Genomic DNA, 27,885 nt, shown 5'->3' with positions numbered 1-27,885 from the left:
TTTCATTTCTTTTTTTGTTATAACTTCTTTCAATAATTTTCATTTCTTTTAAATAATGTATTTTGTTGTATATTCTTTCTTTAAGAGTTTAGTTAACTATTTCAAAAAAATTCACTACGAAAAATTTCATTTAATTTTGTTTATATATCAAATATATGTTAATTGTATCTTCAATATACTTATCTAAGCAAATTATGGTAGAAGTGGTATCTATAGTGTTGCTAGCCAATTATCTCTACTTTACTCCTCATCAGAATCACCATCGCTGGAATAACCAATTTGCTGGTGTCTACGTACAAAAGGAGCTGTTATAACTTGTCTGAAATAAAGAAAATACAATTGCAATTTTATTTCAATTATTTGCGTTGTTTTCATACTTACGCTATTCTTCGATAATGATTTAACCACTCCTCCAACATTTGGGCAACCAATAGAGGACGTTTGCGTAGTTTCTGTTGGGCCACCAATAATCCACCTTCGGTAACACAAACATCAAGCCATTGACGCATTATGGCTTCTTCACGGCCCATCTAAAAGTCAATGAGAACATTGAAGAATTTGTTATATTTCCATTACAAATGAAGTTAAATATTATTAAAAAGGAAAGTTCAATATGTCAAGGATTCAATTTTCTTTCAAGTTTCAACGAAAGTGCATCTATACCTTCTGGCTGAACTCATAATTTGTTTAGTTTTAACGGTCTGATTAAAACAAACCACTCAATAACAGTAATCGGAATTTTGTCTCATAATAAAATATTTTAAAAAATGAAATCAACAAACAACTGTTTTATTAAACAAATGAAATACCTACCTCCGATTGTTTGAGAAAATGTATTGGCAATAATTTTGATTCACAATCCATCAATGGTAGATAGGTGACATCCTCAGGTTCATCACGACGCAAATCAATGCGCGCATATGGTTCCATTGGTACCAATGCACTAAAATGTCCCCTGGTATAACCTAAAGCAATTGGTGATTTTATGCAGAAATTTTGATCCCAAAATAAAGGTAAATATACACCTGAAATATGATCAAATATATCGAGATTATTTTCGCCCTATAAGTTCATAGGTTAGATTGGTACCTTCGAATCTGGCAAAACCAATGTCTTCTCCACGAAAACTTTTCACATATTTAACGCCATAAACAATAATGGGTCTCCTTAGAATGTGGGCTAATGCAAAAATGTGCAATTGTTCTAATGATGCACCCGGCTGGCTAGCTAACGACAGTAATGTGGACCAGTCTTCTTGCCATTGGGCTTCTTCCAATGTGAAATGTAACATAGAAGCCTGCACCATTTCATACTCTTTCCAGCGAGAATAAAATCTGGAAAATTAAATGAAATCACATTAAAATATCAATTTCATTTGATTTATCATTTAACATACATCGGTGCACATTGATGTAAACTATCTGCTAATGCCCTGCGTAGTATATTGTCTCTGTCAAAGACCCCCCATGTGGCCTGCATAGCAGAATCTAAGAGACAGTCTCCGGCACTCCGATTCCAAAGTACCATTAATCGGGATCCCAGGCGTGCTGTTATCTCCAGGGACCAATTTAAGGCTGGCGGAGGATTTTCAAGTTGTTTTTGGGCATCTCGATCCAACAGTTCGTCGTACAATTGCTCTTGTATGGGTAATGGCAACTCCTCTATTTCGGCCGGTAATACAAATGTGGCATGTTCTTGAACATATGTACAGGGAAACATAGACTTTCGCATTCGCAACATGTTGGCAAAATGTCGGCGTATGTCTGATGCCAAGTCGGGTGCAACATATGACGGTACACGTTTGATACCAGGGCCAGAGCCGGAAATTTGTGCTAATAACATAGGCAACATCTCTTCGCGGTGAAATCGTATGGCCAGGTGGATTAAGGTATGGCCCACATCGAATGCAGAGTTACGATTTAGAGCCGCAATTTCAGTGCTGGTTAAGGAACGGGCCGGATTGCCGCCACACGAAAGATACGCTTCAACAGCACTGTAGTTGTTTTCCACGACGCCTAAAATGGAAATGAAATGGTGTTAGTATATGCCGATTATGTTTCACAATTCGTTTCGTATTACCTAAACAGGCATTCAGCCATTGCCAATCAACTTGACGTCTTATTTGTCGTATTCGACGTTCCTGACGTTCTTGCATTGTATCACAGTTATTAATAGTATCAGAACCTACAAAACAAAATCCATGTACAACAATTGTTGGAGACCAATGCCTAGGGCAAGTTGTTTCTTACCAAGTTGATAAATATTTTGTTGTTTGTTAAAGGAATTATTCGATGAGACGGTATCATTCATTTTATCACTACTACAGGTTACATTACTTTGATTATTACTATTTCCAACACCTCCTCCACCGCCGCTTGCTGCACTGGCATTATTTTCAATGCTGTTATTGGCAGTGGCGGAAGATGAACTATTATTATCACGAGGATTGCCACACATGGAACATTTGAGACTTTTTGGGAAATTTTCATAAGTACAAGTCTGGAATGGAAATGAAATATAATTATAGTCCGATTAGGGTGGCTAGTTAATGGCTTACATTGCAGGCCCATTTTTTGGTGTAGCATGCTAGCTGTGTGTTAGACGAGGTGGATGATAAGCAGGTGGTTGTGGTGGCGGATTGTGTCTGGACTGAACTATTATTGGCGAGATTATTGAGATGTATAGTTGAGGAGCCCTCGATTGGACTTAGACGTTGCGCAGCCGCTCCAGCAGCACTGGCCGCACTATTGCTGGCATTCATTTCGGCATCTATATTTGTTGCTATTTGCATTTTACTTAGCCTCTCTTGTATCTGATTCTGATTGCTAATCGCCTCCGCTGGGGAGCACGAGTCTATGAATGATTTCGTATCTATAATATCGCGTTCTAATGCACTTTGTGCCATTATCGGTGATGAACGCTGGCTTGCCACTGAGGTGGCACCAATTTCACGTGAGGGACTTGTATCTGTCGCTGTGGTTCCTTTCTTGGTATAGCATTGAACGCATCGTATACTCCGGGGCCAATTCTTATAAGTACACATTTTGCAGGACCACTTGCAATCGGCATCGTTTGACGTTACCACCACATCATCTGTTAAATTTTGCGTATCCTGGCGAGAACATGCGATCAAACCCAATGGTTGTGAATCAATAACCTCGGCTACTGCACCATGGGCCTCAGCATCGCCCACATAGGATGACTGGGGAGGACTGAGTCTAAAATCAGGAAATAAGTGGCCATAAATAGAGAATTTTACATCAAAATATTGAAATACGTACCGAAATATATCCTCATTGACCATTGGTTTAACCCCCTTACACATGGTACATTTTATGGCGGAGGGGAAGTTTTCGTAGGTGCAATAATCGCAAGTCCATTTTTGCTTCTTCAAAACTGGGTCGCACATGTTCAAGTCAAAGTTCTCCCGTTACCCCCCTTTATTAGAAAGGTTCAACCAACCGCTGTCCTATAGACAACACAGCAACGGATCTTCGAAAGCTGTGGCCGTGCTTCCACAAATTTAGTATTTCCTTTTTTTGCAATTTGTATGAAAAGAAAGTTGTATATTTTATGTGGTGGGGTTTCTATTCGGATTTGTTTTCTTCTTAATCAATTCGGCGTAAAATGTTCCTCAATCAACGTACAACGATTGGGAGGAATCTTTGACGAAATACTAAAATGAGAAACAAATTTCGATATAGATATTATGAATCTTTATACGATGCAATTATAAATTGCTCAAGTCAAAATAAAATTTCTATTTTTTGCCATAAACATAGTTCGATATTGAACTGTAGGAACGCTACTTGTAAAGGGAACGTCCCTTGGCTATATATATATATAATATATTTTGTTTTCATTTGTGTGAAAGCACACAATTTACTTTCCCTGTCTGTCCACCATCTGTTGCCAAGAACTAGACAAATGACAGACTGTCCTTGTTCTATTTAAAACAGACAAGCTTTAGATTGAAAGGAAAATGATTACGTCACAGTTTGTTTATCTTTTATCATTGGCCTGCACGTTAGCAGATTGTTTAGTTCACTTTTACTTTGATTTATTCTTCATAATATACATATGTATATACGAGCATGTATTTGTTTTGACAAAGGGTTTGTTAGATAGATGTTCTGTAAAATGCCTTGATTTTGATTACTAAGAGATTCACTTAATAATAATATAAATCGACGATGCTGATTTTAAGCAGATATTTTATTCTGAAACTTGTTTTTTATTATTTTGAAGTAGGTGTATCTTTTAGGACAATTGCTTATTGCTCAGAGAAACCTCTATAAATATGTCGTTATAGTTATTATATATATTTACTTCTTATGCAGAAAACATAAAACAGAAAATTCGAATTGAATAGGGTATGTTAGCTATCATTAGAATAAACATTTTTCACATCATTTTCCATGAATCGCCTCAAGACCTCAATAGAAGCTGGTTTGTCCGTATGCTTTCCAACGTGAAATTATGTGCTCAAAGATGTGTTGACATGCCATTTAGTTACCGATATTTGCATTCTCATGTGTAGTGATGGGTATATTAAACTATATACTTTACAAGTTTTAGTAAATCTCACATATACATCCCCTTACATCTAGAGAATTGATATCAGATTAAAGGCCAATCACCACACTGGTAATATTTCAAGATAGTACTAATAGGTGTCTTTGGACAGAACTGAACCTACGTGCAAACATTCGTGACGATTGCTACATAAATGCGGCTAATGAGTTGAGTATTGATCTTGGGCTTGTATTTCGTGACGTTTCAAACTATTGGGGCCATACAAACTTATATCATAATTGTGTGTAGGGGATGATAAAAATATGTCTATTTGGGTCACACTACGTAAGGAAAGCACTATTATATTTCCATTGTCTAAGAATATGAGTGTATGGAATCATTATTTTTCTCCCATCGATCCCGAAATGCTAGGAATTGTAGTAAATAATCAGTAATGATCATCTCATTATATGGATGGTATACGGTGAATAAGTTGGATACATTGGGGGGACAACAATAACATTCCAAAGTTAACATTCAAGGAATCGGCAAAACGTCACAATTGACCTTCATTATTATTATAGAGTGCCACAAATTGTATTTTCTCAATTCTCGACAATGTCAAAGTGATTGCAAAGCATTCGAATGCATTCTTTGGATTTATGTACAAATATGTCTGTCTGATTCATTGATATGTAAACGAAAATGATTTCCTGATCAAGTGTCTCCAATGTTGCTGTTTACCAGATGATGATGATGATGACAATCATTGAGCAGCCACGCACCTCCAAAACACACAAAATCATTCAAATATTTAATTATTGACAATTTGTTTTCGTTTTTTCTCAATTTGTTTTGTTTATAAATGACAACAACGACAACAAAAACACTTCCCACTAAAATGGCACTGCAAATATTCAGTCGACACGATACGGTTTCAGGTGTAGGCGTGTGTGTATATTACTACTGTGTGTTGTTGTTTTCGTATTTGTTGACAGACTCTGCTCCATTGTTATGTTGTTATTTTATGGGTACTTTTATTTTGAGAGTCTCATCTCTTGTTTAATCGTCAATTGTGGAAGTGCCTTCCGCCTCCGTCTACAAAGGTGGGCAATGAATTTGCACTTATATTTGCAAATTATTTGCCATTCATCTGTGGCAGTCCTCCCTACCCTGTCCTTTCTTCTCTTACCCAGTGTAAGCCACTACTCACACCAATTCTCATGGGTCTTTTGCACTTTTCTGCTTCTTCTTCTTTCGTTTCTCCTTTCCCTCTGCTCAGAGCACAACTACTTTGCCAATAATGTGATGAAATGTTATTTTTACTTAATTTAACAATTAATTTTACACATCATTCGTTTTAATTTGAATCGACAAACAGGCCAAACGACGAAATTAAAGAAGAAAAACACTTCAACTTTCACTTTGTTATTTTTGGTTTTTGTCTCTTCGCACAAATTGTCCACTTTTTTGTTCATCATTTTTTTCCTTTTCTTATTTACATTTTGCTGGGATGATGGTGTGTTACAACATTTTATCGCTTTGTGCTGCTCCTTCGTACGATTGTTCACTGTCCTCGAGTAGATATTTACCCCTTTCCTAGTTTCGCGACATCAATTTCAATATTTCATGATTAAATTTCAGATTTTTGTAAAAAATTTGGACTCGCGTATTTGTTTTTTCCTGCCTATTTTTTGTTTGGTACAATATTGCCAGACTGTTGGAATTGATGTTGTGTTGCCACACGTATTTAATTTGAATTTGTCGATAATTGGTCTGTTCCCATACTGCAAGAATCTACTACTTTTTACTCCGATAACACTTTTTTCCTTTATGATATCGAAGAAAATAGTAAAATCGAGTAGATTCTTGCAGTACGGGAACAGACCAAATATAGATGGTTCTAAAGATCGAAAACGCACGTCAATAGGGTATTCGAAGTTGAAAAGGGTTATATTTTTGTTTGAAAAGGGTTATATTTCGAATTACTTTTTAGAGCAAAATGTCAATAGCTTGAAATTAGTACAATCGTTGGCGTTAACAAAAAAGTTCTGAATTTATAAATGAAAATATTAAAGCCTTTGGTTTTAAATGTCATGTATGATGCCTTATTTGACCTATACGCAATGCAATTGAGAATTTAAAACAATGTAAATGCAGACTTTCCGTACAATCTCGATTTACTCGAGATACTTTTAAATACAACATTGTTATTTGAATCGAATAAAAAAGGTTGGACTGTCAAAATGATGGTGTGTATATCCCTTTATATATGCTGTTTGTTTTTTTTTTTATTTTTTTTAATAAATTTTAAAGTTTTCATTAATGTTCTCTTCCGGTACTTTAAGAATGCTAAACATAAAAATGTTTATTGAAGAATTAAAAAGTATTTTCAAACTGTATTAACAATTTCAAATTTATGAAAATCGAAAATAAATTAAACTTTTCATACAAGTCGATTAACCGATTAGTCGAAAATCGACTTACATATCCCTGGAAACGAAGATCACAATGCACAAAAAACAGAAACAACAAGAGAACAATTGATCTCCATCACAACAAAAAAGACAAAAAAATTAAATTATAAATTCTGGCTTTTGTGACGTGATTTAAACTTGAAAATCCGCCGAATTGTTACATAAATAAGCGATCAATAGCATTTATTTGTAAACAAAAAAATAAACAAAGCCGATCGACGGTGTAAACAAAAAACAAAGAAAAGGAAAACGCCAAATGAGACGACGATGAAAGAAAGTTGCGATGTGAGAAAATGTTTTTAATTTCCTTTATACGGCTTCTGGAACATTAGCAGCCAAACTCGACTTGAAATTGAATCATCACGAACAAAATTTATTCGAGTACAATTGCGTTGACTATTTTTGTTTTATCTTAAGATCAAATTCTTGTGATTAAGAAGAAGAGGAAGATATCAATAACATCAAGTTTGTTGCCTGAGTCTTTTGCTTTTCCTCATCCTCATCGCATTTCACCCATTAAAACAACAAAGCTCTATTGTTTTACGCCCAGAGGGTTGTCAACCGCTTCTCGTACAGAGCTATCTTCGTTAATTGCTCTTGCGACACCCAAAAATGAGTCTAAGAACTCGTTCTTTAATATTTTCAACTTTCTTCGGGAGTTGTATTGCGATCGGTTTGCTTTTGGGCAGCTTAACAACAGATAGCTGGGTAAGGGCAACACCAAAGCGGGGCAATTCGTCGGTAAGTATATGTTTAGAGTTATTGTTAATTGTTTGGTGTGTTTTATTATAGCATGTTCAGATATTTTTTTTGGGGAAATTAAAACTAGTTTGTCGTACACGCTTGCCATTTCTATGTGGTCATATGAAAAATTATAAATTTTAAATTTTGTATGTATGTTGCAAAATTGAGAGGGGGATGAATATTTCGGTATGATCGAAATTGTTATTACTTTTTTCTATGTCATTCTCATTTAGGGTTCGGATTTAACAAAAATATTATGCAAATACACAAATACAAAAAATCAATTCGCTGATCGTTTTTAATTCTTTATCACATATAGCCCTGAAGCCTGATTAAACGATATAATCCGTATTTCCTGATGTATTTATTTATTATTTATACATTCTGATGCCAGCCAATGAAAATAGTAAAATGAAGAGGAAATATCCATAAATTGTTTATAATTACATTTATACTATCCTCTGTGGGTATCAATCTTAAGCGGTTGAAGTCCTGATTACACATTTATAATTATCTTATCAAAGAAGTTCAAAATTCCTCCTCTGAAGTTCTGTAAGCAATTATTATAGTGCTAACAGATAATATCTATATGTCTGAAATATGCATGTTATTTCGATATAGAAGATATATGTTGATATAGAATCAGGAAAAATGTATTCAGTTAGAAACTGATAGGCTTTGATACATTTTTTGTCAACACTATGCTGCTTCTCTTTTTCTTTAATGATGCTGACATTTTTTGTAAAGATTGCCGCCGTTAGACTAAAAATGATTATTTGTGAGAATTTTCATTGTTTAGTATTATGTATACTTGTCGCAAGTTCGATGTAACCGAAAAAATAGTTCGTTATATAGTTCGTGTATGAAAAATATGTCTTACAACTTCGGGACCTGGACTTGTATTCGGTATAAAAAAAATCGTTATACATAGCTCATGTTCGTTATAATCGTACTCGGCCGTATACATGGACATAAAGAGCTATTTATTCATGTATCATAGAAACATTATAATTCAAAACTTTGTCCTTCGTCTACAGTGACTTGAACTCCTCACCCCCAGACGATAAAAACTAAATTTTGTTGTATAGTGTTTACTATTAAATATTATCATTTAGTATTAAAAGTAATTTATTCTATTCACAGCAATTGACTGGCGAAGTTAATTTTGGCTTATTTTATGGTAGTAAAGTTTTAAATTCTGGAATTGGAGAACGCATTACACCAGTTGAAGGTAAACTATAATTGTATATAAATTTTTAATATCTAATTTAAATTTATATTCCAAATATTGTTACAGTCTACACGTTTATACAAACGGAACCGGATTCTATGAACTTTTGGCTTTGGCTATTCACAGCGTTAGGCGCAGGTTTTGGCCTATTGGGATGTGCTATTTCGGCTATAGCTGCTGTATTCAAATCGGCCTCTGCGGCCAAGGGTCCCATTAATCTGATTGTGCTGATTGCATCGAATATATCGTCAGCTGTTACACAGGTTGTGGCATTTATTTGTTGGCTTGTGCAATTTTTCCAATATCTACAGCACAATGTTTTGACCGCGGTCGATCAAAAACAACACTGGTACAGCAAAGGTTTGGCCTCGTTGGGTTATAGCTTTTATATGGTTATTCTGTCAACTCTAGTCGTTATAATAAACATTATTATATTGTTGTACGCTCGACATTGTGATCGAAGGGATCGTCAACGTTTGGAGCCACCAAGCGAAGAGAAGAATCAATGTGCTATAATGCTGTATTAGACACATTCAAGTGGCACGATATGAAACAACTTGAACGCTTACTCGAATAATCAACAAATATTCTACAAACAATGAGATTTATTGTTTATCATCAGTCCATACACACACTATAATGTATTATTATTACACTAACCCACACAACTACTTCATGGTGAACGTTATGTTGTAACATTCCTCAACAACACAATACAACAAAAAGACTTTTGTTTGCCTATATTGCCGTTATATACATAACTACTTATCTATAAACTAATTAGTACTACATATACGAATCTCATTTTGGTTTTAAAAATTAAATTTATATCTCATTTATATATTAAGCTTTGGAATGTGTCTTATAATGAAATAATCCCTCGAATATTTTTCCATTTATTTCTGCATTTATATTTAATAACATTTGCATTATTGTTCTTATCCAAACACCCAAATGTTTCCTTTGTAATTTTATCAAGAAGTACCATTGCAAGAATCTACATTGAATTATAAGACTATTTTTTTACAGAATGTATGCGATTTTTCTGAATGGTATAAGTCATCTTAAACTGTTAAGTTTTAAATATTTTTTTATTAATATTTAAGAATAAAATACTAATATATATGAATTTGTAAAGTATGGAGTTTTTTATGCGAGAGAAAGTTACATTAGATAGAAATAGTTGGGGATAACACAGTCATCTTCGACTCGTCTTTCATGGAAATAAACTGAATTTAAGCAAATACGATGTTATTACGACCTTTGACATAGTAGGGATGACCAATATAATGAAAAGGTGATTTTAGCTTTATAATAAACCCAAAAATGTGTTATTCCCAAAACAATTAAAATTGCTAATTAATACATTTTAATAATCTTAAATATAGGTAACCGTGACGCAGAGTGCATTTTGCCTGACAGCCAATGCGAAGTGTGTTGTCAAACTTTTGAAAGTACAAAAACACCATAGCAAAACAAACAAATAACTCGCTGATACAGCGATTGATATCTGTGTGTCAAGCAAAAGGTCATAATGTATGTTTAAAATACATTTACACTACCAGCAAATGTTTTTAGATTCTGTCATATTGGTTAAACAATTATGCGTCGTCAATTATGCCAGTCGTATATTATCGAAGGCACAAACCTCTTGCATTTTTAGGTGAGTTTCTAACTGGTAAATTGGTTGAGTATTTGGGGGCATAGCTTAAATAATTTTTAATATATTTTTTACATCTTGTTGTTAGTAATCCGAAAAGTGTTAATATTTGTTATTTGACTAATTAGATTTTAAATTCATAGAGTAGTATTAAACTGTAAACTACCATCATTGTATGAAGCATGGTACAATCATACAAGGCATGCCACCACACAGGTATCTTCGAATTAAATGTTGTCATTGTGTGGGTGCTATGTCATAGCATAGACGACGAAATACTCAAAAATGCTCATTCAGGTGACTCAAAATAAAAACACTCAAAAATTTTTAAAGACGTTTTTGGGGAAAATGGACTAGTTTTCTTTAATGTTTTTATCTGAGGATATAGTTTTTGCTTAAGACTAACTATGTTTAGTGGCATTCCAAATTAAAAGGTTCAAATATTTAAGTAAATCAGCATTTAAATTTGAGTAGCACATTCAGCAGACTCAATTCAGAGAGGACTCGTGAGAGCATTTCGTCGTCTATATTTTCATTAGTCTATGGTCATTGTAAATAGAGAAAACGAAATTTCAAACTGCAGACACTCAAGTTGGAAAAAATGGGGTCACCAAAATGAGGATAAATATTCATAATTTTTGGTAGGAAGACTTGACAACCAAAATATAAAATTAATGTCATTTCGGCGGAAATTTTTTGGTATGGATATTTTCTAGCCAATGAGAATTCCAAATATAAAATTACAGGCATTTTGTTTGAAAAATATACTATATTACCCAAAATACCGTTATATAAGGGTTACCCTAAAATGTGGACCAATATTGATAATTTTTGATTGAGAACCCAAAATTATCAAACCAAAAATAAATTTGGTTGAACAAAGTTCCCAAACATCGAATATTGGGGGCGCCATTATCAAAACGATAAATATCTTTTCCAATACTAAATATTCAAGGAGAAGAGTTAATATATGTGCACAATTTAAAAGCTCTTGAGATAGAGTAAGTATCTATTGAATATTTCGAGATTTTGCCAACGTACTTGGTATTCACTCCTCCTTACAGTGAAGAGTATAAAATTTAATGTTCCAGTCAGAAAACTTAATTCGATCATTTAATATTCTATAATTCCATTACAATTTAAATATCGTATTATATTTATGAGTAAATATTTCCGAAAAATATCCATCGATATCAGAAAACATTGTCTTATGAACTAATTATCATTAATTTAATAAAACTCTAATCTAGGCTCAGCATCATCGAAGTTCAAATTATTTGTTACCGAATGCGGTTGTACATCAACAAAATATCTCCTTGCAAAGAGCAAAGCAAGATTAATGATGTGCAAGACCATGACAACAACTAACGAATAATATGCACCGCCTAAGCTGGCATATCCTTCAGAGGAAAAATTCAGCTTAATTCGATCATTTAATATTCTATAATTCCATTACAATTTAAATATCGTATTATATTTATGAGTAAATATTCCCGAAAAATATCCATCGATATCAGAAAACATTGTCTTATGAACTAATTATCATTAATTTAATAAAACTCTAATCTAGGCTCAGCATCATCGTAGTTCAAATTATTTGTTACCGAATGCGGTTGTACATCAACAAAATATCTCCTTGCAAAGAGCAAAGCAAGATTAATGATGTGCAAGACCATGACAACAACTAACGAATAATATGCACCGCCTAAGCTGGCATATCCTTCAGAGGAAAAATTCAGCTGTTGACGTAATGTATCCGTAATGGCGATGTTGTAACGCAAATGACTACCAAACATAGCGCCCCACAAGGCCAAAGACCAAAAACAGCACCCAGCTGCAATGGCATTCCAAATATATAGGCCGAAAATATTGAATATTCGTTCGACAGGATGAAATTTCAAATTGATACAGGAACATATAACGGCCATAAGAGAGAATACGAGTGCCAAACCCAAAAACAATATACTGCAGAGATGGATGGATGATGGTACACAAGGAGCATTTGTTAGCGTTCTTTTCGAAATCAATGTGTGGTTCAAATGCTGACGGTGTTGATCCGTTGATTTGACTACATCCTTCAGGCTATATTGTTTACTTTGTTCGCATGGGTCCAAATCTTCACCATTGATAACACGTTTCAGTTCCATTTGCCTTCGATACGGATCCTGTTGGCAGCTATACATACAAAGATTCTTACCAAAATCGCAGACCACTATAACAAAATATATTTTCAAAATTATTTAATTTGCATTTAATCAAATTTTTAATAGGGCTTCTTACCTGTCAAAGAAAATTTTAGTGTGGAGGCCAACTGTTGCCTTTCAATGGAACCTTTAAACAAACCATAATTGACTTGACTTTGTAAACGTTCGGCTAATACTGCAGTAGCCTCTAACTGCCGAAATAGAGGAAGAAAAATACTGTTCTGAGCATAGTTTGGGATATGTATGTATATATTTTCCAAAATCCATTGACCTTACCCAATGTTCACTGGCAAATGAAAAAATAGTTAAAACGGTGGCACAGAACGAAATCACAGTTATAGTCACCATAAATCTGTGCTGTTTAGTATTTCGTTTTGCGTGGGATGGTGGCATTATTGTCGATCGGAATCTTTCAACTTTAAATGATTCTTCGTTAATGGTGATTGTCTGAAACTTGTCAGTCATTGAAGAATATTTTTTTGATAAATAAATATCTTTGATATCTTATCGGCCGAGAGACATTCAATCGAATTCAACTATTAGATAAAATTATTCTCTCCCTTTTTCTATACATAGATAGACAGACATTCCTCTAAATTGAATGCCAAATAATTATATTGTTTTATGAAACATATGATTCATTTTCATTTTGCAATCATAAAAGAAATGTAAATAAATTGGGCAAAATACTAAGTCGATTTAGTTTGGGCGTAAACATATACCCGGCAAAATAATAAAAGGTGTGATAAGTTCTGGAAAAAATCCGTACTTTTGGCGTTTTCCGTTTCAGACAATTTGGAGTCGTTTTAGATATATAACAGATATTGAAATAAAAGAAAGATACAATCGTATCTTCTTTTAAAATAAATAAAATTTTTATAATCGATGTTACTGGATATCAAATAGGTTTTTAAATAATAGTTTTTCACTTTTCTGTTATCTTGGCAATAGCGGCAAACACTCTTGAAAGCGATTACAAAGAAGATATTTTGAGCTACAAATATTCGTTTTATTTGAACTTCTGTTGTAGCGCGTTCAAATGTTTTGAACAATCTAAAAAAACTCTAATTGCAATTCTAACAAACAGTCTTAAATATTATAGGATAGTAGATTTTCTAAGATATATCATTACGCAATAAAAAATTATGAAGAATCTAAGATAACTGTGATTTTCAGTTTAGATGGCAACACTGACAAACACTTGTCGTCTGCGCCACCTATTGATTGGGTAGATTCAAAAACCGATCATCCAAAATTTAATAACTTTTGATATTTTGCAGATATTGCAGGCATATTGAAAGTAAATTTGTATAGTTTCTGATGGCATAACGAATAATCCGATTATCCATTCAAAAGTAATACGCTCGGTAAGCTGGGCTTAAAAACAGATGTGCCCATAAAAGATGGCGCTGGCGACGCGATCTTTAAACATGCATACCTTATTTCTCTTCGCCATAACTTTTTTCGTATTGCTGATATTAAAATGAAAGTGGTGTCATATGAAAGGTAAAATTGTATACTTTATTTTCTAACCGGATTTCGTTAACCCAGTGGGTTTCAATTGTCAATTCCTTTGCATATATGTCAAATAAATCCTCTTAAAGTAGGTTAACCCGGTGAAAAAGTTCTAGTGTGCATGCCGTTTAATATTCCATGTTATTGGATATGAAATTATATTTTGAAGAATGGTTTTTCACTTTTCTGTTACAGAGGCAACTCCGGTAAAACCTTATTAAACCCGTTTACAATATTATGAGCACGTTCACACGTTATGAAGAATCCCAGAAAACTGTAATTTTCTGTTAACATGGCAACTCTGTCAAAATATTTGATACTGTCGGATAGTGTGTTTTCTAAACAATTATTATCCCTTCGAATTATTTCTGTATCATTACGCATCCAATTGCTATGAAGAATCTAAAATACTGATGATTTTCTCCAAATTTGACAGTCCTGGTAAACACTTGTCGTCAGCGCCAATGAATGGGAAGATTCAAAAACCTATTATGGAATATTTATACCCCGTATTTAAATAAAATTGGTGTCGTATGTAAGGTACAATTTAATACCAGAGGGAGTGGACCGATGGGTCCCATCTTCGTACCTGATTTCAGGTTTTAAAAAATATATCTATTGACTTCAGACAATTTATTTCTTCCGAAAAGTGAAGGAGTGGACTGAAAAATCGCATCTTAAAATATTATACTGTCTTGGTTAAAATATTACGTTGTGCGAAGTTTGCTTCAAATCGGACACTCCGTTCGCAATATATTAATAATTTTTTTTTAAATTAATTTTCAAAAAAAAAAAAAAAAAAAAATGGATACACGCCTTTCTCTTAGTCATTACTTTATCATATGTAGAATAAGTCCAAAAACAAGACACACCGGTTTAATTCTTCTGACTTGGAAAAAACTATCCAAAATAGCATATAACAGTCATGATAAATGCCATGTCATGTGCTAGGGTTTATATTTGTCGACAGTATTTTCTAACAATTATCTTATATTATGTATAATTTATAAAAGCTTTACTTTCCACAATGTAATGTCATCACCACTAAAACATAGTAGATCTCTTCTGAATCCGATACTAAATACTGTAACTGTGCTATGTACATGATAAAAATTTCCTATGGACCACCAAAGTTGTTTGGAATCACGGGAAGCCTTTTTGTTATGCATCAAGGTCAATATTCAAATTTAATTTATAATAATTAATTTGCCTATACAGGATAAAGGGATTCATAGTAAAATAATTATTTATCGATATATTGACCATCAACATAAAATATGCAAGGGTATGCAATTTTAGGTAAACAATTTGCCAACAAAACTGTCATTTAAAATCGAAGCTAATTAAGGGCAAATTGAAATGTCACTCAAAACTGCGGGTAATTGTAACCGAAATCCCATTGAGTAATTGTGGCAGTGAGAAATCTTATATCAGTGGGAGGTGGTTGGTTGCCTTTCAATAGCGGAAATGATCGATTCATTGGTGTGGTTAACAAAAGCAACTGTAAGACAAAACCAAAACAAATATACGAATGATGGGTCAGACGAAGGGTGATCCTATGTTACCTCATCTCAATGCGGGTTAGTGGTGATGGTGGACATTTTCTCATTTTGAGATTTCTCAAAGTAAATTTTTCTTTTTCCCAACATAAATATCAAATGATGACATAATTTGTTTCCTGCAAGACACACACAGCCACACAAGTCGAAAACAACAATGGAGGAAACAGGAAGAGAATAAGGAAGTAATTGTCATTGTTGGAAACAATGACTGATTTAAGAAAGTCATCATTCCATGCTGATGATCGATGAAGAAATAAATGTCAAAAAGTGAGTTTCTCAAAAAGAGAATTTTTTGTTTGTATTTTTTTCTCTTTTTTAACTTCAATCGTATTTTCCTTGTACAGGAGGAGGCTAATTGATTTGTTTGCAAAATATTTTCTTTTGAAGACAAAAAACTGAATCATTTGAGGCAGCCATTTCCTCTCGATTGTTAAGGGATTTCCCAAGACTGTGACGACATCAACTTGTGAGGTTAATTACTGACAACTTATTTTGTTGTTTTCAGAAAAAGAAGAGGAATTGTTGTTTTTGGCCACCTTCACGCTCAATACAGTCATTGATTTTCTTGAAATAAATGTTTTGACATTCAATGTTTTTTTGTTAAGAAAAGTGATTTTCATTTTCCATCGATAATGATGGATTACTTGCTCTAATGGAATAATATTTCGAACTTACGATATAGAAGCACATGCTATGATTATATGATAGGGCGTTATATTTTGTGTCATGTAACAAGTAAAAAAGTGTCAGCCGATGATTTCCGACAGATATATACTCTCAGGCAATGGTAGGCCTACGGAATTACACTCAGGTTTTATTATTCGTTATATAAAATATATATTTGTTATCAAAGAGTTGACCATCTGTGGAGAGGTACCAGCAAATTTTGCTTTATAGACCCCATCTTGGGATGTAATGTAGGTTTGGTAAAAGCTTTACTATTTGCAATATTTGGATCAAATCAGACTTTCCATTAGGGTGATATAGGATTGACAAATTTTGAAAAAATGTTAAAAAATCCACCTTTGGCTTTCGAACAAATTGGGACATATTATAGTATGATAATATAGCCAATTTGTAGAGACCAAGCAAATTAGTTAAAATAAATGAAAACTGAAACTTAAAGAGTAAAGTTTAGTATGAAAAATATATCCTTAAACTTCGTACGCTATAGGAAAAAGTTCGTTATAACGGGTGTTTTTTAAAAACGTACCCGACTGTATTGAAATTATATTTTGTTTGCTGTTAGATATTTAATAAATATTTAATATTAAATATACTAAAGTTTTGGCAAATGCTAGTCGAGTAAATTCAATATTTTCATTGGATTTTTAATGGTTAATAAATTAAAGAAAATAACATACAAGATAACCAGTTTTTCTTCTACTTCTTTTAATTATTAAATTCGGCATACTCTGTATCGTAAGCTTTAATCAACTGTCAAATGCTAAATTTCATCACCTGTTATTCCAAGTATGGTGTCATGTGTAGCTCTTTGTGAATATTTTCCCATCGCATTAACCACAGTTTTATAATAAGGATACAATGATCTTTTATTTCCATATAATATTGCAAAACTAATTTCCCACACTGCTGGAGATTTCGCTAATAGAGATGCAATGGGTGCACTTATTTATTTCTTTTTTTTGACAGGTCCACTGACGATGAGATCTCAATTCCATGTTTACGGATATTGGCCAAATTGAATATAAACAAATCTCAAAGAATGGATGACTTTCCAAAGAGCAATTCATACCCAACTGTCTTCAATGGAATATGAAGTCGAAACAAAGTGACACCCAGTGTGCCAAGGGAATAATACAATGACATTCGATGTCATTCGAATCCAACCAATATTCAGTTAAATTCTGAATTGGCCACAATGAAGCAAAACAAAAACACTGACTCTTGGTGGTCCGACCGGTCCAGTGATAGCTCCATTTACAATGGAAACATGAATTGAAATACATCGAATTGCTACAAATGAATTGGACGATATAACGTTTTCCACCAACATTTCCATGGCTAGGCAACGACATAATTACTGGCAAATCAACAAAGACCACACACAATCTGCAACCATTCCTCAAGACAACAGCTCACCTAGTGGAGAAGCACAATTGCACAAGCCAATTCGAAGACAATTGCACTTGCCAACTCTCACTTGGAAGGGAGTTCGAATTGCCCAAGACAATGAAATGCCCGGGGGGAATGAAAGGCCAACAATGGTCAATCCCGCTGTGACATAATTTTCCTTTAAAATAAAATTGAAATTCGAAAGAGATGCCCTCTAATACAAATATCAAATAAATGTTTATTTGCAGTCACAGTCGACAATGCAATTTTGCAGAATTGAAGAAGAAACGAAAAATTCAATGGCAGTAACAAAAACAAAAATGGAGAACAAATGAAAGAAAGAGGGCAGGCACTCTGCATGAGTTCTTATTCACTCGGTCAAACGATGAGGGTTGAATTGAGGCAATGAAGTAGGTACAGTGTTTAAATTCGGTAGAATTTATTCATTCACTTGGGATGGAGGAAATATAAGAGTTAGAATTCTTAAACGAAAAAAGTATATGGAGTCTTTGAGGAAAGTCAATTTTATTGTCTGAAAATCTGGTTCAAAAATTGAATTTGCAATGAATACATTTTATTTACCTGTTTGACATAATGAGATTCATTTATGGTAAATATATCAGGCGAATCTGCCAGTTTTTTATAATCTACAATTTATAGGAAATTTATTACAGAAAGAATTTAGAGATTTTTGGGCAAAGATCGGGTTAAAATTGAAAAGGACGATTATAGGTTCTGAAAAAATCTTCATGAATTTTAGATTTACCACAAAAAATCATCACCATATAGCTCAAAAAATCATCACCCTATGGCGAATTTGGCCTCAAAGTAGTCGTCAAGAACTTTTTTTCCCTAAAATAAAACTTCCATCCCCATAGCCTTGTTTCTCAGCCAGAGTCCAGTGTTGGAGATGTATAATTTAGAATCCCGTTATAACTAAAAATAAAAATATGTTACTTTTCCTAGTCCTTGAATAAATGTGCCCTAAATTTCGATACTACAAAATATTTATCTTTGACATGAAGAACACTTTTCATAAAATTGTCTCAATGAAATTTTTTCCTGTGGCCGGTTATCACAAAATTGAATATAAAACACTGTGCTTAACACACTCTCTACAGCAAAAGCAAACATATTTATGTACATAGATATTCATTCAACTCTCATGGCTACTCATACACTCACATCATTTTCAGAGAGTCCTGTAATTTAGCAATCCAAGTAAACTGTAATGGTAGTGGTGATGGTCTTCACAATTTCATGAGTAAAAAAATGAGCATTCATGAAACGGTAAAAACAACCCCCAGGATACCACCACTCACAGTTAACAGCAACAACAATAAACACAATATACGCACTTCATAGCGAACTCTTACGAAAGGACATCGTCTAATTGTGTGTGTGTCTTATGAATATGAAGATGATGCAAAACAATGGCTCTGCACTCCGAACCGAACAAAACACCCAGCAATACAAATGTCAAGTCCTTTTTAATTGGAAAATTTATTGGTTAAAATTGAATTTTTTATTTTATTGTTTCTGTCAAGAATCGAGGATCGAGCGAACATACCTCTGTGCCATTGTCTATACGAGTGATTTGTATTAGCAATTTAATGTAGCCACCGTGTCTGGTATGTTTTTGGTTCGTGTAAAAAAATCAAAATTAAATGATTGTGGCGATCAGCGTGTTCTTCTCGGGAACAGCAGACTGTGTGGCTACGGATGGTGTGGTCGCTTATTGGGAACACCCATGACAACTTTCTACGATTTCATTATAATTGTTAACAAATGAATGAAGTTATTGCTTTAAAAAGGTACAACATGTTCGAATTGTTTAATTCCTGTTAACAAGAGATTATTATTGTTTTATTGGCCCTTTTTTTGGTGTCCATTTGTTGGTCAGATAAAAAAAGTAGAAGTCTAACAAAAGGATAACGATATGTGTGGCCTTAACATAGTTTTGTAAACACTAGAAGATATATGTGTATGTGATATTGTATTAAATCATATATTTATACTCATAAATGTATATATGTATGTATATATGGGTTAGAGTTAGATTTCAAATGATTAAATATGCATCTTCGATTAACAGTACTACTACAGTAGTAAATTCGGAATTAAACATAGTTTCCGTTTATCAATATTGTCAGATTTAAATGGTGCGAAATGAAAAAAAGTCAAAATTTGTCTTTCTTAAATATGAGATGAGTAGATGATTAAGTTTTAAAAAATGTATTATTTTAATATAAATCATTTGTACGCACGTTAAATTTTTATATGTTTAACACAAAATACATGGAAAAGCATAACTAATGAAAATGTAGTAGAACTAAAGACAATATTTTATATTCATTAAGCTCACAAAAATATAACTTCAGTACTCTTAATGTATTGCATATATATGTGTTGCATATTAAAAATAAAATAATGTATATTTCAAATCAAGCCTTCTTGTTTTAGAAGACTTGCAGCACTTTCACTTCACTAGTTATGTGATCAGTATTTACTACAGATTTATGCACATATAGAAGAACGTGGTATGATTTTCAGCTACTTTTTTACTCGACGTGGGGTAGAAAACCTTCCTTCAGTAACAATATATTTATATTTGGAAATAGATTTTTGTCACATACTACAATAGAATCAAGTGGATTAAATGCGATTAGGTCGTCGATCTTTTGCATTCCACAGATGTACTTTCGGGTGTTTTTCACAAAATTAAAAAAAAAAAATCTTTATATAAAAATATTATAATTCTTGATAATTGTTTAAATATTTTTTAATTTTCCAGAAATCTGTCAAATTTACAATTAGTTTGTCCACACATGGGACAAATTATGTACACAGTTCTAAAAATACTCGAAGTTCCAATTCGTTACATTTGACCTCTACTTTTGGGTACCAACACTTGTTGGTACTGAAACTTCAACTTCTTAGAAATGAATCCAAATTAAATCTTAACATTTTCCATATTTCTTCTTAACATTTTGCCTATTTCTTTTAGATTACATTCGTTAAATATTTGTATAAAATCATGCTTCTCAACCTATCGTGTTTCATAATATAAATGTTGTCGTTTGAAAGATTTACTTGCTTCTCAAAATAGTCTACATAATGTAGCAGACCCTTTTGGATTTCCTAAAGAATGTGTAAATGTTCAAAATTTTAGAAAATATACCTCGAATATAAATCGAAAAGAACAATGAATGTATACCACAGAAATGAATTTTGATTTAAAAATGGTCTGTACTCCATTTATCCAATCCCAAACTGATTATTATGACGGTCGAAAATTATTTTCTGTTTATCCTTCTAATTCCACGTAGCAAAGGAAACACCCCTTTACTTCTTTAGATACCTTATCAAAAAGCGGATGAGACTATATATCGCTCATTTGCTGCATGACAGGCCTAACTAAAAAAAGCGATTTTGCAGAAAATGCCCTCAAGGCCATGTCTTTGAGTGGGTTTTGGGACTTGGTGGCTGCCCTGCCGGGCATATAATAAGATTACTGAACTAATTATTGCAAAAAAGGGATATTTGGCCCACAGTGCATTCGAAAAAGTTCATAGAAGAACATTTTTCACATAACTAGTTTAGTTTGCACAGACAACAAAATATTTACACTTATTTTATTATTAGATCTGTGAAAAATGCCACTAAATTAGGACGGGGAGTTTTGTTACATCTTTAAAATACATATAAACCGAGACTGCTATTGAAAGGTAATTTACGTTTGGAAAAATCATCAAGCAATATTAAGATTTGAAATCTACTCCGGATGTAAAATTAGAGTATAGTCGAAAATATATCGAATTCTCATATTCTATTAAGATCAATTAAATATAGTGCACATTGAATATTATACAACTCTGTTAGAAGGGTATTCCAAGTTTGTTTTGACCCAATAGTTAGAAACACTTCTCTAAAAATTTGTTGGAATCTCGGGTTTCGAATACTATCGTAATGATGAGATAATATAAATATGGGTAAAAAAGTCCAAACACTTTTCTCATCCCCTAGGATACTACTAGTATGTTGGATTCAACCAGAGTATAATTCAATAATTATTATCTAACATACAAACCGAACATTTAGTCCAAAGACTTTCGATGCATAGAACAGAAATAAAAATCCAACTTTCATCTATCCACTAAAAATTAAATGACCCACTCTAATATTTCCAACATTATATTGAGTCTATACGTCCTGCAGACGTAATATTATTCAATCGTTTCAAATATTTTCCTTCTGTGAAATTTCCCAATCCAGGGAATATTCCAACAATAAATGCATCAAAAGAAAACAAACTAAGGGAAAATAAGCTAAGCGGTTGTGATATGTAAATCTTGTGGTTTGGTTACAACAGCCCGTGCTTTAGCGGAAAAGTGGGTATGTCCAGGAAACCGCTAAATGATGTCATTATCTGCATAAACACTCTTCTAAATGCGGTTAAGTTCATTGTCTCGGTATTTAATCTGAGAATGAGATAAAAACTAAAATTCCAGACTTACGGAATGTTGAATGTTTTCCGTCTGTCTGTCTGACCAACTAGCTGGCTAGCTGACCGCAGCGTAATACAACGCAACGTTCTGTGCGTTTTTCCCTGTTTTAATGGCTAATGAGTTATTTATCCGTGTTTCCGAGTGTCTGTGCATGTGTGTTAGTATACGTATGTTTATCCTGTTAATCCTGACGCCAGTCATATTTTCCAGATATGAATACGCAACAGCATGCAATGAAAACAAACCAAACAACCACTTACTTATGAACGATATGAACCGATACTTTCCATCCATGTATTCATTCTCTCCATATGTATGTATGTACGGAACATAAATACGTATTATTGGATTTGCTGTGGATAACAACAAAAACAACAAGCACTGGACAGCACAATGACAGAGTTTGTATAATTTGTGGTTTTGGGAGTATTTCTAGAGCTCAATTATCTCGTAGATCCCTTTCACATATGGTTGGGCAATGTGTCGATTGGATTGAATTGCCATGGGATGGATGGATGGATGGGATGGACAATTGATGGCGGATATTGGCTGCGAAGTGAAAATGTGGGTTGGTTTTTAGACCATAATAATCTTAATACCATTTCAAAACATTCGCAGGCCATAAATGTTTGTAAGTATGTATGGATGTTGTAATCACAACAACAACAATCAAAGAACAGAACAAAAATTGCATCACATGTGACATCATTAGCATTACAAAATAATCAAATTAATTTCAAACACAAACGAAAACAAAACCGGGGAAAATGATGTTTTGACAAACATACTGTGTATACATACACACATACATATAAATCTATATTTGTATGTACGATTTGCTTTATGAAAATATGGATGATAATCTGGAACTCAGTAATCCTAAGAGTACAGTTAGTTTTTGTTTCAATCATTTTTAAAAGATGGTTTTTTCTGAAGTATTTATAAATGAAATTGGCGGTTGGAGGTAGAAAAAAGACGGAATTTTATGGAAAATCTGTTTATTGGAAAATACAAACAAATAATGATATTAAAACCCAACACGACCACGTGTTGCCGTACACGTTTTGGTAAAAATTAAACATGAATAAATAAGAACGATAATTTTTTATACCTTTTTCTACCACGAGGTGGACATTTAAAATGCCTAAAATCGATCGGGACATTTATATATCATGGTACGAAGGTTTGACACCCAATAAAAACCTAAAATATCAATTCAATTCCTTTGAAAAACGGACCATACTCCCCAATGGTAATCACGAGGCTGAGTACCTTTTTGATACAACATATAATTTGAATTATCCAGATATCTGATTTATACCCCAAGTGTTTTTGTATCAAATCTTTTCAGATTATTTGGAGGCGACAATCCACCAAAGGTTACTGTATTTGGTACAATTTGCACTCTTGATTTGAATATTGTTATTTTATTGCAAAGACTACCTCTAGGACATGGTTTTACATTTTTAATCCCTATGGTACAAACTTTCTCATATTCCATCAATCTGTACAAAATGTGTACAATATTGGGTACTAGTTTTATCACTGGTACACTTTTACTTATATTTTAAACGTAGATATGTCAGTAGCTTGTATTGCATATCATTTGAAAAATTCCAAAATCTAGTTATTTTCGTTCGCTCAACAATAACATGTATGTCTGTTTAAATCACGAATTAAATATTTTGCTTAAAGATTGCAACTTCTAAGAGTTTTTACCTTAGCCGTAAGGCTAATATGGGTATATACACGTTGATACCGTAAAATTGTGCCACGTAGAAATATTTTTAGCGCATTTCTTGAACCGTTGTGATACAGTAGAACTCCCGTATTTTGTTGAAATATTATATTTTATTTTTTTCTTTTCAGTGTGAGATCGTTATATGGAGTACAACTGTATTGATGGACATCGTTATATACGCCACACAATGTAATATACTCACAGAGAAACGTGTCAAAATTTGGAAGCGATTGGATTAGTAGTTTTTGAGTAATTCGCCACACCGCCACACCGTTTCGAGAAAAATGCGTTTAATGTTGGAAAATCACTCTTGCCGTCATATCTTCGAGAATTGCTGAGATTTTCACTTGAAATTGTATAGGAACATCCTTGAACTAGTGCAGGTTTGAATTGAATAAAATATATATATATATATATTAAATCGAGACCCGCTCGACTACATCGACTGTTTTAAAGTCTGGCGAAAAGCTTACTAAAAAGATGACATTGCAATTCATGATACGAAATTAAAGCATTCGGATGTTATACAACATTTCTAATTGTAAAATGGTGTGACAAGAATATTGAAATCGATTGTTTAAAGAAAACGTCAAGAATATATAGCTTATTATAAAATCCTTGAAATTACACAAAAGCAAATGAATTATTATTTTAAACCTTCGTAGAAATATGAAAAACTTGTTATCAGTAAAATAAAAACTTGAATTTTTATTTGTAAATAATTAAAATATACAAAAATGCAACGGCGTGTAATTAAAAAAATTATTTATTTATTTATTGAAATCGGCTCAGATTTAGATATATCTCCCATATTTATTTTCGTTCATTTGTCCGATTGGCACGAAATTTTGCACAACGTTCTAAAGTTTTTATAGCCTAATTTCGTTGAAATTTCGTTGAAATTGATTATTATATACCTCATATATATTTTTTGGTTCTAAAAAATGGGAATTATATATAGCTACCGTATATGTTTTTGTCCGATTTTATCTAGGTTAGGTTGGGATGTACGGTTGTTAATTACAACCGTTCACTCAGAGGCAAATCTTGCAGTGATCCGTTATGATCCCTACAATTATTTTGATCTCTCTCTTATGATGTGCAACAGGGAAGAAGTTCTTCGGCGAGAGAATTTAGGCCAGATAGCTTTCGAGAATCTGCAACCATGTTCTCTGTTCCAGGTTCTTTGATATGTTGCCGACTATTTCGCCGTAGATCAAGCGGATTTTGCCAATGTGCGGTTGCACAGATCTCTCAATCGGAAGGTTGGACGACTGTGAACCCCCGCAATCCGCAATCAAGAACTGCTTTTGGGTTTATAGTGCACGACATTAAAGCCTTGAGAGCCACTTGACTATCGACATATATTGTCACCGGTCCCGCATTATCGACAGTAAGTGTTTTGACTATCTCGACCGCTTTCATGATTGCAAGGATTTCTGCTTGAAAAACGCTACAAAGATCGTTAAGTTTATATGAGTTCAAGATTTCTAATTCCCTACAGAAAACGCCTGCACCCGTGCCTTCCTCTATGTTTGACCTGTCTGTGAAAAATGGCAGACCTGACAGAAGCAAGAAGCCACTAGTCCAGGATTCCCTTCTAGGAAACTCTACTCTAATGCGGATAAAATCTCTATGAGAGGGAACATAATCACTAAGTGAGTATTCCTCCCCAAGAACTCACAACCTGGTGTCATGTTGAGGATACTAGCGTGACCCAAGTTCGGCGACTTTCTTACATCCGTTTCTCGGAGTCTCAGGGCACATCTAGCAGCCTGAATTTAATCAGGGAGTCCAGTGGTTGGAGATTCAAGATCGCATTCAAGACTCCCTGTGATTCATTTTCTGACAGACAATTTACATTGACATAAAAAATGTTCAGATCGGTTATAGGTATTTTGAAAGTGCCCCTAATGGCGGAGCTTATAAAAAGTTCCACTGCTATAAACTCTTTTTTACACAATTTGTTTACGGACAAAACTACTTTCAATAAGTACAAACAATTTTCACATACATTTTTAATATTCCAAAGATTTCTAATTTTTATGTTCAGCATATAAAGTACGATATATTAATTTTTTTATACAAAAATTGGAATTATTTAACATAAAATTCTAGGTGGATTTTTTAAGTTCAGTTAAAAAAATCTGATTTTTTAGAATTATAAAAATGTTTGCTATAGTCTATAATTGATTTTGCTGTAATATGCGATTTAGGGTAATTACTGGGTAAAATATACTCTGACTTCAATATACCACAATGGCGGCGGTATTGTCATTTCAATTTTTTTATATAGTCAACCCATATAACTGTAACTATTGTCGTATATAGTATATAGTTGGCTCTACGTCGTATAATCTGGGAAACATCATCATCATGTTTTAAATACTGTATTGTTGTTGTTGCTATTAAATTGTATGACTGCGCAAAATCAAACTGTACCAAATGCCAACAAATTGAGGAAAAACATACATACGTACGAACACATGTATTTCACATAAAAATACGTTACAACTGGTTCCTCTAGACAAAGTGGTGTCATTAACCACATCATTATAGGAGGCACTGCTTAGGGCAAATTCAATTTTATTTGCTCTAATCCAGATTTTCTCACACTTTTCGGAGACATACAGTCTGACGGCTAGGCTAGGTTATTGGGAGTGTACACGCTCCCAAAACAATTATTCAAAGATTGCCATTCATTATGGACAACATCTAAAGAAATTTAGTCTTTGCAAAAAAAGAACTTCGAAATTCTGCCCCAGAACAATAGAACCCGGCAGACAGACAGGCGTTTGGCTCGAAATCATTTGTGACACCTTGCACCGATCAATCGCCCCATCTCTCTCACACACTAGAACACAAACTCAACTGATTTTGTTTCTTGAAACAATTGACTCTGAGGCTGAGGCTAAATAAATTACACGACACTAACTATCTTTGGCCGGTGAATTGAGCCGAACAATGGTCATTTGTATCGGCTGTATCGGTGTCAGTAGTGTCCGTCTGGTTATGGTGCATCATTGTTTCGCAACTTGTTGTTGCCGTTGGCACAATGTCTGGTCCTCATCATCATCTCACTGCCATTGTCAGATGCATTCAAAACAGAAAGGGATTCACTCGGTTGATAGGGGCGTGCAGAACATCACCTACCTGTTAGATGCGCCTGTGTTCTGTTGTAATTTGGTGAGAACATTCCCAGACACATTGACGTCTCTCTGGTCATAAACTAAACGAGAACAATTACACTCCTTGCTGCATTGTATCTGGCCGTTGCATAGCCAAGTTCTGTTGCGATTGGTTCTATTGATTTATCACCGCAGGGTGCCAGGGCCAATCTATCCTAGAAGTGTCCTTTAATCCGAACGAAACTTGTAACCTGATTATTTGGCTACATTGTCGAATAATTGTATTATTAATAACCGTTATTAATCTATATTCGTTATACTTCGTGTGTATGTGGTGGCTGACTGACTGGTGGCCTGGTTTGATTTATATTACCGCTATTTGTCAAGCAATTCACTTTGATGTGTGGCTGAGGTGACATGACGAAATGTCATCTCTTCAAATGTCCACCGCCATTGTTCGGAGTATTCGATTTCTGGAGAATTTCAAGTGCAACAAAACACATGCTTGGCATTATTGACTTAGG

At 33.7% G+C, this 27,885-nt stretch overlaps 3 protein-coding genes across 3 annotated transcripts; 1 reads left to right on the top strand and 2 right to left on the bottom strand.

The window, feature by feature from the left end:
* Positions 1–213: 213 nt before the first annotated feature.
* LOC133333371 (ubiquitin thioesterase trabid) lies at positions 214–25,626 on the bottom strand. The gene is made up of 10 exons (XM_061541681.1): positions 25,622–25,626; positions 3,282–3,415; positions 2,558–3,218; positions 2,250–2,499; positions 2,080–2,184; positions 1,397–2,015; positions 1,090–1,334; positions 814–1,025; positions 382–530; positions 214–319 (listed from the first exon to the last, which is right to left on the bottom strand). The coding sequence occupies exons 2-10, from the start codon at positions 3,407–3,409 to the stop codon at positions 241–243; spliced, it is 2,448 nt and encodes an 815-aa protein (XP_061397665.1). The 5' UTR covers positions 3,410–3,415; positions 25,622–25,626; the 3' UTR covers positions 214–240.
* LOC133333377 (uncharacterized) lies at positions 7,596–9,494 on the top strand. The gene is made up of 3 exons (XM_061541692.1): positions 7,596–7,733; positions 8,880–8,967; positions 9,034–9,494. Exons 1-3 carry the CDS (start codon positions 7,605–7,607, stop codon positions 9,492–9,494), a joined length of 678 nt encoding a protein of 225 aa, XP_061397676.1. The 5' UTR covers positions 7,596–7,604.
* Positions 12,178–25,930, bottom strand: LOC133333362 (uncharacterized). Its single transcript, XM_061541673.1, has 4 exons — positions 25,918–25,930; positions 18,567–18,631; positions 12,908–13,022; positions 12,178–12,839 (listed from the first exon to the last, which is right to left on the bottom strand). The coding sequence occupies exons 1-4, from the start codon at positions 25,928–25,930 to the stop codon at positions 12,178–12,180; spliced, it is 855 nt and encodes a 284-aa protein (XP_061397657.1).
* Positions 25,931–27,885: the final 1,955 nt, after the last annotated feature.

Source organism: Musca vetustissima, unplaced genomic scaffold, assembly GCF_032173495.1.
Source record: "Musca vetustissima isolate MV318-11 ecotype Yass unplaced genomic scaffold, APGP_CSIRO_Mvet_v1 utg6724, whole genome shotgun sequence".
NCBI lineage: Eukaryota > Metazoa > Arthropoda > Insecta > Diptera > Muscidae > Musca > Musca vetustissima.
The sequence above is the reverse complement of the archived record's forward strand: the minus strand, read 5'-3'. Positions and strand labels throughout refer to the sequence as shown.

Bases quoted from the DNA above. Each gene is read 5' to 3' on its own strand.
- LOC133333371 (XM_061541681.1), bottom strand. From the start codon at position 3,409: ATGTGCGACCCAGTTTTGAAGAAGCAAAAATGGACTTGCGATTATTGC. The intron at 2,185-2,249 runs GTAAGAAACAAC...TTTGTTTTGTAG, and splicing joins ACAAAATATTTATCAACTTG to GTTCTGATACTATTAATAAC. The intron at 320-381 runs GTAAGTATGAAA...TCTTTATTTCAG, and splicing joins AATCATTATCGAAGAATAGC to ACAAGTTATAACAGCTCCTT.
- LOC133333362 (XM_061541673.1), bottom strand. The intron at 13,023-18,566 runs GTAAATAAAATG...CTATTTCGGCAG, and splicing joins AATCTCATTATGTCAAACAG to TTAGAGGCTACTGCAGTATT. The intron at 12,840-12,907 runs GTAAGAAGCCCT...ATTTTGTTATAG, and splicing joins ACTAAAATTTTCTTTGACAG to TGGTCTGCGATTTTGGTAAG.
- LOC133333377 (XM_061541692.1), top strand. From the start codon at position 7,605: ATGAGTCTAAGAACTCGTTCTTTAATATTTTCAACTTTCTTCGGGAGT. The intron at 7,734-8,879 runs GTAAGTATATGT...TTCTATTCACAG, and splicing joins CAAAGCGGGGCAATTCGTCG to CAATTGACTGGCGAAGTTAA. The intron at 8,968-9,033 runs GTAAACTATAAT...ATATTGTTACAG, and splicing joins ACGCATTACACCAGTTGAAG to TCTACACGTTTATACAAACG.